Source organism: Helicoverpa zea, chromosome 4, assembly GCF_022581195.2.
Source record: "Helicoverpa zea isolate HzStark_Cry1AcR chromosome 4, ilHelZeax1.1, whole genome shotgun sequence".
Classification (NCBI taxonomy): domain Eukaryota; kingdom Metazoa; phylum Arthropoda; class Insecta; order Lepidoptera; family Noctuidae; genus Helicoverpa; species Helicoverpa zea.
In genome coordinates, this window is record NC_061455.1 from 12,113,987 (window position 1) to 12,128,732 (window position 14,746).

At 36.5% G+C, this 14,746-nt stretch overlaps 3 protein-coding genes across 3 annotated transcripts in view; all 3 read left to right on the forward strand.

The window, feature by feature from the left end:
• Nucleotides 1-113: 113 nt before the first annotated feature.
• On the forward strand, nucleotides 114-1,949 carry LOC124629729 (general transcription factor IIE subunit 2). Its single transcript, XM_047163250.1, has 6 exons — nucleotides 114-319; nucleotides 667-771; nucleotides 897-1,059; nucleotides 1,182-1,291; nucleotides 1,372-1,549; nucleotides 1,674-1,949. Exons 1-6 carry the CDS (start codon nucleotides 258-260, stop codon nucleotides 1,932-1,934), a joined length of 879 nt encoding a protein of 292 aa, XP_047019206.1. The 5' UTR covers nucleotides 114-257; the 3' UTR covers nucleotides 1,935-1,949.
• Nucleotides 1,950-3,890: 1,941 nt separating this feature from the next.
• LOC124629994 (protein abrupt-like) lies at nucleotides 3,891-14,435 on the forward strand. Its single transcript, XM_047163693.1, has 7 exons — nucleotides 3,891-4,084; nucleotides 4,272-4,412; nucleotides 4,883-5,014; nucleotides 5,214-5,356; nucleotides 5,735-5,928; nucleotides 13,384-13,576; nucleotides 14,264-14,435. The coding sequence occupies exons 1-7, from the start codon at nucleotides 4,004-4,006 to the stop codon at nucleotides 14,415-14,417; spliced, it is 1,038 nt and encodes a 345-aa protein (XP_047019649.1). The 5' UTR covers nucleotides 3,891-4,003; the 3' UTR covers nucleotides 14,418-14,435.
• Nucleotides 14,303-14,746, forward strand: part of LOC124629996 (spermidine synthase) — a 37,588-nt gene continuing 37,144 nt past the window's right edge. The window contains exon 1 of the mRNA XM_047163698.1: nucleotides 14,303-14,431. The gene's annotated coding sequence lies outside the window, so the exon portion shown is untranslated. The remainder of the gene's footprint in view (nucleotides 14,432-14,746) is intronic.

Sequence of the window (14,746 nt, forward strand, 5' to 3'; positions counted from 1 at the left end):
GTAGTTAAGTTACCGAAAATTCCCGTATAAGCGTGCCTCGATGCTTCGAGCCAAAAGATTAGTTTTTACGCAACTAAATTTAAAAAAGAACACTTACTTCAGTTTGACAGACGTCAAACAAAATTGACAATACATTGATTAAAATCGAAACAAAAGTGAAAGATACGAAGTTATTAAACTTTATTTTAGTGTGTAAACATGACAAGTGACATACTTACGTTTTATTAAAATAGAAGGAAGCTGTTGCTGTAGCTACAATGGATCCTGCTTTGCTTCGGGAACGTGAAGCTTTTAAGAAAAAGGCCCTTGCTACGCCGAGGTACGCTGCATCCTTGTGTTGAACACGGTTAGCTCACGGGTACTACTCGCACCGCGCCGTCACTCGCGTACTTTCTCTCGCTCCCACACGCGAACACCAACAAACCCAATCATCAAATTACTTCATAATAACTTTGGAAAAACTATTGAGAATGATTGTAAACTTTTTATGTGACCTGATATTGCTCAGAATCTTGATGCAAATGTTACGTGGTTCGTTTACCCTCTGCAGCAGCGTTGTTTACAAATGACAATTTCAATTTTGATGTTTCTTTATTTCATTTTCATTATTTGTCTTAATTAAATTCCATTTTCATTATTTGTCTTATAATCTATTATTAATTTCAGTATCGAAAAGAAGAAGAGAGATGACTCTCAATTCAAAGATGACAGCAAGAAGAAATCTAAGTCATCAAGCTCGGTCAGCACTGGCCCGAAGCTTGATGCTTCTAAGTAAGTACTAACATATTCTACACACACAGTTTTAATAACTAAGCTGTGATTGAAGGATAATATGATAGAGGTTTGTGACATGCTGGTAATTATTACCCATATAAATACTTATTTTTAATTTCCAGTTACAAAACTATGTCCGGGAGCTCCTCCTATCGGTTTGGAGTGCTCGCCCGCATCGTCAGACACATGAGAGCGAGACATCAAGAGGGAGATGATCATCCACTGACTCTTGATGAAGTCCTTGATGAAACCAACCAGCTGGATGTTGGCAATAAAGTCAAACAGGTTCATAATTCTATATTAACATGATTACCTGTATATTATTCTCTTTCTTTAAGAGCCCACTGCAAATCACTGTGTAATTTTTACCAATAATCACCCTAACAACTCAATGATTTTATTTTCAGTGGCTACAAACAGAAGCACTCCAAAACAACCCTAAAATAGAATGTACTCCTGACGGAAAATATAATTTTAAGCCTGTTTATAAAATTAAGGATAAAAAGTCTTTACTAAGGTAACTAAACAGTCAATATTAGTACTTAGTAATTGTACATTATTATTTGTTAAATTTTAATTTTATTCTGCACCTTACAGGTTATTAAAACAACATGATCTCAAAGGTCTTGGAGGCATATTACTAGAAGATGTTCAAGAGTCCTTGCCTCATTGTGAGAGGGCCTTGAAAAGCTTAGCTCAAGAAATTCTCTACATAACTCGGCCTACAGATAAAAAGAAAATATTGTTTTACAATGACAAAACTGCAACATTAGATGTAAGTTGGTCTTCAACTTTATTTGCAAAATTAATAACAAACCCTTTACAAAGCGTGCCTTTACCTAGTTGTTTTCTCTGAGTAAATAATTCCCCAAAAGTGATCCTTATTACTTGGATTACAGGTTGATGAAGAATTTGTTAAATTATGGCGTGCAACTGCAGTTGACGCCATGGATGACGCGAAAATTGAAGAATATTTGGAGAAACAAGGCATCAAGTCAATGCAGGATCATGGTCCTAGAAAACCAGTGGTACCCAAGCGTAAGAAAACTGCTCAAAAGAGGAGGCAGTTCAAGAAACCAAGAGATAATGAGCATTTGGCTGATGTGCTCGAAACCTATGAAGACAATACTTTGACTCAAAAAGGTGTTACTATCAAATAAAAAATATAAGACATATTTTATTTATTACATTACTTGATTAGCCATTGGGTTTACTAACGTTATTCCGCATTGTGACAATCTAGCCGTTACTCTCAGTGTCAACAGCATCCCTATACCTACTTCCCTCGCTTGAAAGTAGACTTTAAAGTACCTAGTAGCTTCCAACCACAGGTCATTGTTCTAGCGATAGACAGGAACATCTTTAGAAATAATTTGTCTGAATACCTATACGTTTTCTGTTGCATATTGTGACAAGTAGTCATCCCCATTGATGTTAATCACAGAAGTGACACTATTTTCGCACGTATTTTACCTACTTTCTTCATTACTATGTATTCCAAAATTAATATTAATAGGATCTTCTACTTGTACAAGATACTTTTTTTGTTAAACGTAAGTGTACGTAGAATAGGTTGTTATAGAAATAATACAAAGTAATTTCAAAATGTAATATATTGAAACCTTTTTTTTTAAGGAATTTTTGATAAAATATTATGTACAAATATTTTCGTCTTAAAATTAATAATTCAGCGCAGTTCTAAATCATAGGTACCTACGAACTTTTCTATATGCAGCTCGAAATTGTAGCACATATACCTAGGTAGATTGTTATTATTTCCGCCATGTCTCCGAATGCAACCAAAACTTTTCCAAGTGATCTTGGTTAAGCCGGTAGGCCGATAAGTATTGAACAATCGATATTTTTTCCACCAACGTAAAATATAACCCCGGGGAATTTTCTATTTCGCTGTAAAAAGCACCAACATAAAAACCAAGACTAGAAAGAAGTTTCCAAAATGAACGTAGATCAGTTTTTTTTAAACGTTTAATTTAATTTGAATAAACATTTCTCTACGTCCGTCGTTTCGTCGAAAAACCATTTCAGCAAACAACATATTAAATTCATACTCAAAACATTTCTACAGCTGCAGTTTTTTTTTTAACTGAGTCCATTTTTTTCGTTTTAATTCAGCTGTGTGCATAGTTTTTTTTTCAAGAGATTTTGGCGTTGTAATTAAAAAAACTGAACATCTGGTTTCTGCATATTTTCTTAATCTATGATTGAAATATTTGTGGTCAATAAAAATAAAAGCAATTCAATATCATGGACAGCGTGTGATTATACTAACTTGACCAATGTCGCGAACCTATTTTAAATCTATGACTATCGAATTGTTAATAAGTTTACAAGTATCTTTATCTTTAAGTTCATTCCTTAATTATGAATTCTCAGTAATGAGAGGTTCCCAAAAAATCGGTAGATGGCGTTGTACCTACTACGTTACTGGGTCTTTACCAAAAGGACAAAGCTAAGGGTGCGTCCACATCTGGCGAATGCGCCGCGAATGCGCAGCACGCGAGCCGATCGCGAGCTGTCCGCGAGCTGCGCGCGTGCAGTCACTGCAATAGTTCGGTGCCTCTTTAGCGCAACTCACGCAAGGCTCGTATAGAGCGCGCGAGCGGCGCGCGATCTGCGCGCAATCAGTTCTCGCCCTTACAGTTCCGTATATTGGCTCAGTACTATCGAAGATGTCAGACGTCGCGCGCGACCTAAGCGCCGCACGCGAGCGGCGCAGAAGCGGCGCACGAACAAAAATGCACGCGCGCAGCTCGCGGACAGCTCGCGATCGGCTCGCGTGCTGCGCATTCGCCAGATGTGGACGCACCCTAAGAGAGACCGGATCCTTTCTATTATATTATATAACACAGATTTTGCACAAATTCATTTCATTTCTCGAGACATTCGGATAAGAATTTGACCAACTTCTTTTCTCCTTTTATTCCCTAGTGAACCAGCGATATGTATGCTGCTGTATTCAGTATGAAAGGTAACAAAACTTTTTCGAAGGATTCTTTGTGTGCGTTCCATGTATAATTTATCTCAAAAGGATATCTTTAGCATGAAACTAATGATTTTTAGGCATGGCAATTTTTATTCAGTAATGTCACTGTCAAATAAGATGTCATATTCGTCAAAAAGATAACAAACATAACAAATCGGTTTGTTTGTTTGGTGCTCTCCTAAAATTTATTATAGATTCTTAGACAAAGTACAAATAAAGTTAATTATGGCTCAAAAAGAACAACTGTCGTTATCATGGTGTGGTCACCAGAAGAACATTTGCAGTGGATTGAGCGTTTTGCAGCAAGTAAATGCTTTATAGTTTTCTCGCTAATTTACCAGCATCCTGTGGCGAATAATCGCACATTCGCATTCATAATATTAATAGAAAATAGAATTGAATATTTGGCCCTTATTTAAATAACACCTGTTTCATCACAATTGTATTCAAAATCAAAGTATTTATTTATAATTGTTGTGTAATGGTGTTCCAGCGAGGAGAGTTTGTAGACATGACACTGGCTGCCGATGGATACCACGTGAAAGTGCATCAAATGGTTATGTCACTAGTAAGCCCATATATCAAGGATCTGATATCTACAGCGCAGTGTCCACATCCAATCATATTTCTTAATGTTCGTAACATTTTTTGTATTGACTACTTTATTTATTAGTAAGGCATTGAGTGAATACTGTTACTGTTACTGTTACAGCCTTTTTATCGTCCCACTGCTGGGCACAGGCCTCCTCTCACATGGAGAAGGATTGAGCATTAATCACCACGCTTGCTCAATGCGGGTTGGTGATTTCAGACTTTATAGTCCAGGTTTCCTCAAGATGTTTTCCTTCACCTTTTTATCAGCCATTGGTGTCTAAGTATACTTAGAAAGTACATACAAACTTAGAAAAGTTGCATTGGTACTTGCCTGACCCTGGAATCGAACCCACACCCTCATACTCGAAAGGTTGGTTCTTTACCGACTAGGCCACCACGACTCACACTTGAGTGAATACATAATAACAAAAATAAATATATTTTTTAACTATTCATTATACTATTTAGCAATGTATTTGAATGAAAAGGCCTAAATATTTATTATTTCAGAACATTTCATACACAACGCTACGTTCTATATTGGAGTATGTGTATACGGGAGAGGTGCTTGTGCCTAAAGACAGACTGGATGATCTATTAGCTGCAGGAAAAGCATTACACATCAAAGGTCTCAGGGAAATGGTAAGTTTTACGGTTAGTCATTGTAATTAAAGAGTGACAAATATAGTTACTTTACAAGTTACTTTATGCATTAAATTACTATTTATTTATGCATGACATTTATGGATTCCTTTTAATTTTTATAATTTTATAAATTTTATTTTTGTTCTTCTCATAAAATTTCTTTCCAACAGTCAGATTTTTTTTTATATTTGTCTAGAACAATGACCAGCCTTCAGATCCACCAGAAACTCACATAAGTCCACAGAAACCGAAAAATATGTTTGAAAATTTGAAAGCTTACAGAGATAAGAAAAATGCAAAATCTGATGAAAATATTGCAGCTCCACAACCTGTACATGAGTAAGTATGCAACCAGGAAAAAATATTTTACAAGTAAGTTTACAATAGACAGACTCTTTGCTTTGGTAAAAAAATATTCCTAACCAATAAATGATACCCCATCTGATAAAATAAAGGGATATTTAAGCTATCAGCTATTGCATTTTATTATTGCTTTCGCACTTATTGATTTTCCACTATATCCACTAGGTATAAATAACGCGCGGCACATTCCGTTCTAAAAAAATCAGTGCATCGTATTCGGGTGTCATTGTAATTCAAATTTGGAACGGCGGTTTTTTTCCGAGCCGATTGGACGGACGAAATGTGTCGCTCGTAAAAAAACCGCCGCTAGTTTGAATGCCCTGTTGGTCAGTCATAACTCCTACACTTCTACAGAATATTCCTAAATGAAGATGAAGAAAATGGTACAGAACAAGATAGTATGACTATGGAAACACAGGATAATTCAACTGATGTATGTGACTTTACTATGGATGCTGATATCAGTGAGACTGAAAATAAACCAGACTCTGATAATAGGAAAGAAATTATTGTTGCTGAACCACCCGACATGGCACGGAAGGCGTTAAGTAAGTTAAGTATAACACATTAGGGACTACTCACACTTATTCAGCTCTAGTCAGCTTATGTCCATAGAAAACAACGATTTTGTATGGAGACGCGTACGCATCCATTCAGCTTTCCGCGTTTATTCAGCTTTCGCGGCAAACAAGTATAAAATGAGAACAAATGTGTTTTTATCATGCGAGTGCTTTAGATGGAGATCAGCGCTGATATGCCGCATTCACCGCTGTTCCGCCGCGTTCGACGCTGAATGGGGCGGAACAGCGCTGCACACGTATGGGCCTATGCACACCACGTTTTTTAAACGCGCCGTCGACGCGCGTTTGTAGCGATACAGACGCGATACGCACGTGTTAGATTTGATACATAATAGAGCAATTTAATTTATTATTTAATTATTGAAATCCCAAGTATAAGTGTAGAAAGCAAGGAATAAACATAAAGGTATAAAAAAATAAATAAAACATTTTCTATGATCAATATCAAATCGAAATGAAAAATCATTTATTCAAACTTGGCTGCAAAACAGCACTTTTAGAACGTCAGGATTTTACAATAGACAGCCCCCAAAACGCCCACCCTTCACCACTTCCTATGTGTTTTTGCTGGGAAGAAGAAGTGGTGGAACAAACTCCCCAGCAACACAATTCTGTCTGTATGGTTATAACCCATTAGAACATAAATCATATATATCATAAAGAAATAATTCCATATGGTACCCAATGTAATACACAGTACAGCATAAATATATCTTAAAGACATGTATAAAGCGATAGATCACTATACATTTTAAACATCAGCCCAATAATATATAAAACGACAATTACAATAATCACATCACAGTAAGAAAATATAAATCAGGAAGAATACTTAACTTTCGTGAGTTGTCTACACCTCAACGTCCACCAGAAAAGTGCCACGACTATTTTAAAACATTATTTCGAACAGTCATACTATCCCGCCACAATTGACCAATCACAGACAAGTAAGCTTTATACACAAATAACTAAATTCACAATTGAAATAAACTAATTTAAACACACCAAATCTTATTTAAAACTTATAACGATAATTTTAATATTTATTTTAATCATTAAACATGTAAGATTTTAGATATAAAATTTAATGAATATAAAACAATTACATAAAGGTACCCTCGTTTTCATGTGCGTTTACAGAGACAGTAAAAATATTCAATCATTTGTCATTTAAAGTTCGTTTACAGAGATAGTTTAAATCAAGAAATATACAATAATCTAACACGGCCATACTGACCTGTACTTCGCTCTCGAAGTACCTCTTTATAAAACAAATTATTATTGGCACAGCCACAGGCAAAGCCACAGGCACAGCCACAGGCACAGCCACAGGCACAGCCACAGGCACAGCCACAGGCACAGCCACAGGCACAGCCACAGGCACAGCCACAGGCACAGCCACAGGCACAGCCACAGCCACTTATTAGTCGTTAATACAATGATTTTATATATAATCGATTTATTTTTAAGCAACTAACAAAATAAACAACAATTATTACAAAAATATATAAATGTATATCATTCAGACTCATTATCATCAACGTCTATAATCTTAATTTATTCTTAGCACTAATAATATTTCGTGAATTACCTAGACCCCTCAAAGTATACCTATCATTAGGAAGAATACAAATAATAGTATATGGACCCCTTAATCTAGGACCGAGTTTGTCATGACGCCTATGATTTTGATTGATATACACAGTACATTTTTATTTAGGTTATTTTAGCTAAATATATACAAACTTAAACTACTTATCTTTACAACATACAAAAACTAAAAATAAAATGCTATATACAAAATATATATAAACATAAAACACATTGACATATACCTTATTTCCAATCTCAAAATTTGTAGTATTTCGCCTACAAGCATCAAAACGATGTCGTGCTAATTCTCGATCTACCCTTACATCAATACTAGGTTCGGAAACATTAACATCATTAAGGCGAGAGTGAATTGATGGAATGTTGGCATTACAGCCAATAAGTAATCGAATTTGAGTAAAACCTGTTGATTTTTGAACAGTTAAGTCTGAACCTTCCACAAACCGCTTGGCCAGTCTGACAAACGATTACAAGCCGTATTCAACATAAACCACTGTAGACAAAACGTTCGATCCAACCAAATCAAAGCAGACCCTTTAAGGGCCTTACCTGCCTTAGCCACTGTTCTTAAGCTACTCCAGGTGAGATCCTTGGCGACCGTTTCAATGTTGTTGCACCACCTGGTAGCACCGTTGTCGCTTTTTTTTTCAGATCAAAGACTGGAAGCGCCACATCATTATTTTGATTTAACGATTGTCTCAGTATCCATCCTGAAACAAGGCCATATGTTAAAAAAATATAATTGAGGCAGGGCTATCCCACTTCTGATGTTAGATTTGATACATAATAGAGCAATTTAATTTATTATTTAATTATTGAAATCCCAAGTATAAGTGTAGAAAGCAAGGAATAAACATAAAGGTATAAAAAAATAAATAAAACATTTTCTATGATCAATATCAAATCGAAATGAAAAATCATTTATTCAAACTTGGCTGCAAAACAGCACTTTTAGAACGTCAGGATTTTACAATAGACAGCCCCCAAAACGCCCACCCTTCACCACTTCCTATGTGTTTTTGCTGGGAAGAAGAAGTGGTGGAACAAACTCCCCAGCAACACAATTCTGTCTGTATGGTTATAACCCATTAGAACATAAATCATATATATCATAAAGAAATAATTCCATATGGTACCCAATGTAATACACAGTACAGCATAAATATATCTTAAAGACATGTATAAAGCGATAGATCACTATACATTTTAAACATCAGCACAATCTATATCTATACATATAATAAATCTGTAAAAAAACTGTGTCTGTACATTGAATATATTAAAAAAATAATAATTGGGTGGGGTTTAGAAACAGTAATGGAGCACAAATCCAAAAAAAAAATTCTGTCTGTATGTCTGTATGTCTGTATGTCTGTATGTCTGTTTGTTTGTACACGCTAATCTTCCGAACTACTGAACGGATTTCAATGATTTTTTCTTTGTTGTATCAGTATTAAGCCTGGTCAACATATAGGCTATAATTTATCTTCGAAACTTGAAGACCTGATGCAGAACACCAACAGACCAACAAAACTATAAGAGATACAAAAATGGTGTCATGGCAAAAATTGTTTCATGTGATGAGCATTTTCAGCTGAGATAATAAATTTGAAGATCTGGAACACCTGATGTGGAACCCCAAGAGCCCAGCTTCTCTGTACCATATACAGGTATGCCGTTTTAGCAAAAGTTGTTCAATTTGATAAGCACTTTCTATTGACTTATACAAATTGAAGATCTAAAACACCTGATGTGGAACTCCAGGGGCCCAGCTAGACTATAGCATATAGAGGTATGACGTTTTAGCAAAAGTTGTTCAATCTGATAAGCACTCTCTGTTGACTTATAAAAATTGAAGATGTAAAACACCTGATGTGGAAACCCAGGAGCCCAGCTAGACTATAGCTTATAAAGATATGATGTTTTAGCAAAAGTGGTTCAATCTGATAAGCACTCTCTATTTTGACGTATAAACATCGAAGATCTGAAACACCTGATGTGGAACTTCAAGAGCAATACTACACTTGAAATGTATAGAAATGAATGTTATGAAATAGGTATGGTGAATCAAAAAAAGTAATTAGTCCGTCTTTTAGATAACCCTAAAATAATGGACACGTATTTTTTCTTTTCTCCTTCTCACAAACAAATAATAACGAAGATATAACACGCTTGAATTTTGTGTTAAGTCACTGCTTAGTACAAATTTTACATACCTAGACGTGGCGTCACGAGCCCCCACTCTCCGATTTTTTTGCGTTATATATATCTCATTATTATTTTGTATGTCTCTTCCAGACCTCGGGACTACAGAGTTCCGAATTTTTGGGAGGCAAACGTGAGGCCAAAGCCAACACGCTGAAGCCCTTTTGAGACAACTTTAATGAAATGGTGACACAAAACCGACAATTATCCCTTTATACACTATAGAAATGAACCCAAGGACAATCCCCGGTGAACGTCGTTAAAAAAAAGACAATCTGTGCTATACCATTGCAAACTGTGGATGAATACTACTTGGGCTATTGTGATGGGAGGCTAATGGACTAGGAATGGGGAAACTACGGGAACTATGGCTCCTGCCGATGACAATGTATTAGATACATGTAAAAATGGCAGGTGGAGACTCGCCAGCTCACTTACTGGGCCCCCGGGAATCTGTCACTGAATAGCAACAAAAGGGCAACAGGGACATGAGCGGCTGAAGTGTGAGGATACCTCGGCGGATTTTAAACGCAGATTACGCGCTCCCTGTGGGTCACTTACCACGAGGCACCTATCCTCCGAGCAGGGCTACTAACCCTGCTCAAGCGACTCCACTCTGGATGGTCAAGCCAAGCCAGAGGCGTGAGACCTACCCCCGTCATGGTTCACTCCGACCGGCCGGAGATGGGGGACAGTATACTCTCCCTGGAGAACTCAGTATATATGCCCCGCGGGGTCGCTACTCCCCGTCATCAGCCTCAGATATCCTGCGATGCTTATATCTCATTATTATTGTCGTTATTATCTCAAGAGCCTTTGTCCCAATTATGTTAGGGTCGACTTCCAGTCACGATGCAACTGATTACCAGTGTTTTAAAAGGAGCGACTGCCTATTTGACCTCCACAACCCGGTTAACCGCTCAACCCCCAACACCCCTCGGTAAAACTGGTCAGACTTACTGGGTTCTGACTACCCATAACGACTGCCAAGAATGTTCAATGACAGCCGGAACCTACAGTTTAACATCCCCTCCAAATAACGGTCATTGGTATCCAAAATATACGTAGAAAGTACATACGAACTTAGAAAAGTTGCATTGGCAGGTACTTGCCAGACCTGGAATTAAAGACGCACGCTCATACCTGAGAGATTGGTTGGACTCTACCCACTAAACCACCACGACTTCCACTAAGTCATCACGACTTTGTCATCTCAGTAACATTTAATGTTTTTTTACGTAATAATACGTGTAATATTTTTGCCACACACAACTTAAATGCGGACTAATTAGAATCACTACTTTTATCCCTATGGTCACGTCTATTGCGGTTCAGTTCTCAGCGTTTTGTTTAGTCTGCTGTGCTTTTGCCGTTAAAGTACAAAAATTAAATATATGGAACATTTCTAATGGCTATGCGTATTCCGTTGTTTTCAAGTCAACGGGCCCTTAAAATTCAATATCAGACGATTCAGATCTTTGATTTTGCTGAACCCGTAGTCGCTGGCATAAGGGACAGGATCCGCGTACGAAGTCGCGGGCAGAAGCTAGTAATATATAAAACGACAATTACAATAATCACATCACAGTAAGAAAATATAAATCAGGAAGAATACTTAACTTTCGTGAGTTGTCTACACCTCAACGTCCACCAGAAAAGTGCCACGACTATTTTAAAACATTATTTCGAACAGTCATACTATCCCGCCACAATTGACCAATCACAGACAAGTAAGCTTTATACACAAATAACTAAATTCACAATTGAAAGAAACTAATTTAAACACACCAAATCTTATTTAAAACTTATAACGATAATTTTAATATTTATTTTAATCATTAAACATGTAAGATTTTAGATATAAAATTTAATGAATATAAAACAATTACATAAAGGTACCCTCGTTTTCATGTGCGTTTACAGAGACAGTAAAAATATTCAATCATTTGTCATTTAAAGTTCGTTTACAGAGATAGTTTAAATCAAGAAATATACAATAATCTAACACACGCAAGTCAGACGCAGCCTGTAGACCTTTGCACACCTGTATACATACAGACGCGCGTGTGTAGCGATGCAAACGCACGTTTGTATCGATACAGACGCGCCGGTGACGCGTTAAATTATATATATATTTAAATTATAATTAAAATTAAATTATAATTTAATTATAACCACGTATATATCTTAATAAAAAATGTACTGTTTAATCTTAATATATTAAGTAATTTCATTTAAGATAACTTCTTCGGATACAGGAAAAAAGAAGGAAAAGACAACATACACAGAAGAAGATTTAAAGAAAGCATTTAATGATATTCGAGAGAAGAATAAATCGATAAAAAAATATGCAAAGAATATGCTACCTTGTCTGATAATTTATTGACTCAACAATTCTTTTAGTTGTATGTTTAGACAAAATTGTTATATTGTTATATGTTAATGTTAACAGAACTGATTACTGTTTATTTTTCAAGTTGCAAAATTAATTGCCTAATTTTAAGTTACTTAAACCAATGTTGAGAAGAATTATTTTTATTTTTTAAAGTGAATTTTAAATGATGATAATGTTGATTTTTAATTTAAAATAATAAAAAAAATAAAAAATGTACTGTTTAATCTTAATATATTAAACAGTACCTATGTTTTAATTATTTTTTATAAGCAAGTATATAACGAAAACAGTGGACGCAATTTGGTTTATTATTATAGAGGATAGTTTTAGTTCGCGTCCATTGTGGACGCAAAGTGGAAGTTTTGTAAAATTCGATGTAGTAATTCGCGTCCACCTTATTTTATTCGTTAAATATAAAAAACATTACCAAATTCATAAAAAACATTATACCTTTATTCATCATTAAACTGTAGAAATAGCTATCTATCCTAAAATTCACATAAAACAATATAAAACTTACCATCAAACACGCCGCTGCACACTAATTTTTATCTAAAATTCAGCGTGTTTGCGCTTTCTTGTTGAAGAGCCTAGACTAATTATTTTTTCTAAAATGATTGGTTGGACGCACAGAACTTTTGTCTATCTGTGCGTGCCTCTTATACATTAACGTATTAGCGGTAATGATCTTTCGTTTGATTGGTGTGTTAATTATCTTGTTTTCGAAGTTATTTAAAAGGAGATCGGCAAAATGGACGCGAACTGGGCGATGGACGCTAACAGGCGAACTGACCCTAACACTCTTACGGCGCAGTACGCCGCTGATAGAAGTAGAACTGAATAAGTGTGACCAAAACCATTCAGCGAAACGCGAATAGAGCTGAATAAGTGTGTGTAGTCCCTTAATAGGAAATATGTAATTGCTGTGGTTCAGCTATTTACAACTAACAATAAAAAATAACTGTGCCCAGTGGTATTTTGAACCAACTACAAATCTTTTATTCTTAAACTGAGAATTACGAGAACAATAGCAAAGCAAAAATTTTATGTAGAAAAATAAAAACCTGAAAAAATGTAGGAAATGTTATTTTGATATAAATAGCTGTACATAATTCGCCCCCAAATCACAAAAAAATCTCTCTCCTAACATTTACCGCAAAGGAAATTGAACCTTGCGCGACTTTGCTAAAATACAAATTAAATTGTTACAGTGAGCCAGAAGTTGCAGTACTCATTCTCAAACCAGGGCGGTCTGCAAGTCATTCACAATAGGTTTATATACCATTTGAGATATCTTCGCAAAACGACCCGACATAAATTCTGGCGCTGTGTCGACTATCAAACAGTGAATATTAAATGTCCGGCTAATATCACCACTGACGATAATAATCAGGTCTCGAAAAGGTACATATATATATTATTATAGCATATTGGTTTTTTACAGCTACAACTACATGTCCTTCGCGCTATAACTTGGCTTCTATGAGGTCTCAATACTTTTTATGGAAAAATTAAAAAAAACATTTTCTCAGATGAAATTGGTGATTCTTAGGGTGCGTCCACATCTGGCGAATGCGCCGCGAATGCGCAGCACGCGAGCCGATCGCGAGCTGTCCGCGAGCTGCGCGCGTGCATTTTTGTTCGTGCGCCGCTTCTGCGCCGCCCGCGCGCAGCTCGCGCGCGACCTAAGCGCCGCACGCGAGCGGCGCGCAGGCGGCGCGCGACGTCTGACATCTTCGATAGTACTGAGCCAATATACGGAACTGTAAGGGCGAGAACTGATGAGCGGCGCTCTATACGAGCCTTGCGTGAGTTGCGCTAAAGAGGCGCACCGAACTATTGCAGTGACTGCACGCGCGCAGCTCGCGGACAGCTCGCGATCGGCTCGCGTGCTGCGCATTCGCGGCGCATTCGCCAGATGTGGACGCACCCTTAGACAACGTAAACTTCATCGACGCAGCCGTTTTAATAACAAATCTATTAACAAATTGTTGTTACTTTGAAAAATTATCTTTATTTCAACGATAGCATGTTCTATTTAATTTGGCACAACAATCTTCATTACCCGATGTATATTGTCTGTTCTCTCAGGTCCTTCACACACAACCATCCATTCCACGACAATAAAATTATAAAGAAAATTCGAAACGGTACCATTTATGCTGTATACCAAGAAGCTGAAAATAACGCCGATAGTAAAAAGAAACAGCGCAATGTACCAATTCATATATCGGAATCTGAATAATAAAGATTTCTATGGTAAGCATTTTTTTTTTAATTTCTCAATTCTTACCAGTGAATTCGTCTATGTCATCTGTAAATCTGTAGTGGGTTAAAAGTGCTACGTGGTAGGTAAAAGGATCTATGCAGTAGCGGATCTGGGGGGTGGCGAAGGGCAAGAAGTAACTTAAAAGGTTACATGAAAATTGAAACTTCATCGTCGAGAAACACGTCTTACCCTTGAGTAAACTTGGGAACAAATTAAAATGCGTAAAGAATCAGTCGACTTTAACAATCAAAACTTCTTTTGAGCTAGTTTGTTTATTTATCGGGCATGTAGTTCCCCCCACGTAG

Excerpts from the sequence above, each read along its gene's own strand:
- LOC124629729 (XM_047163250.1), top strand. The coding sequence starts at position 258 with ATGGATCCTGCTTTGCTTCGGGAACGTGAAGCTTTTAAGAAAAAGGCC. Across the intron at positions 772-896 it reads CCGAAGCTTGATGCTTCTAA|TTACAAAACTATGTCCGGGA; the intron begins GTAAGTACTAAC and ends TTTAATTTCCAG. Across the intron at positions 1,550-1,673 it reads ACAAAACTGCAACATTAGAT|GTTGATGAAGAATTTGTTAA; the intron begins GTAAGTTGGTCT and ends CTTGGATTACAG.
- LOC124629994 (XM_047163693.1), top strand. The coding sequence starts at position 4,004 with ATGGCTCAAAAAGAACAACTGTCGTTATCATGGTGTGGTCACCAGAAG. Across the intron at positions 5,015-5,213 it reads TCAAAGGTCTCAGGGAAATG|AACAATGACCAGCCTTCAGA; the intron begins GTAAGTTTTACG and ends ATATTTGTCTAG. Across the intron at positions 5,357-5,734 it reads GCTCCACAACCTGTACATGA|AATATTCCTAAATGAAGATG; the intron begins GTAAGTATGCAA and ends ACACTTCTACAG.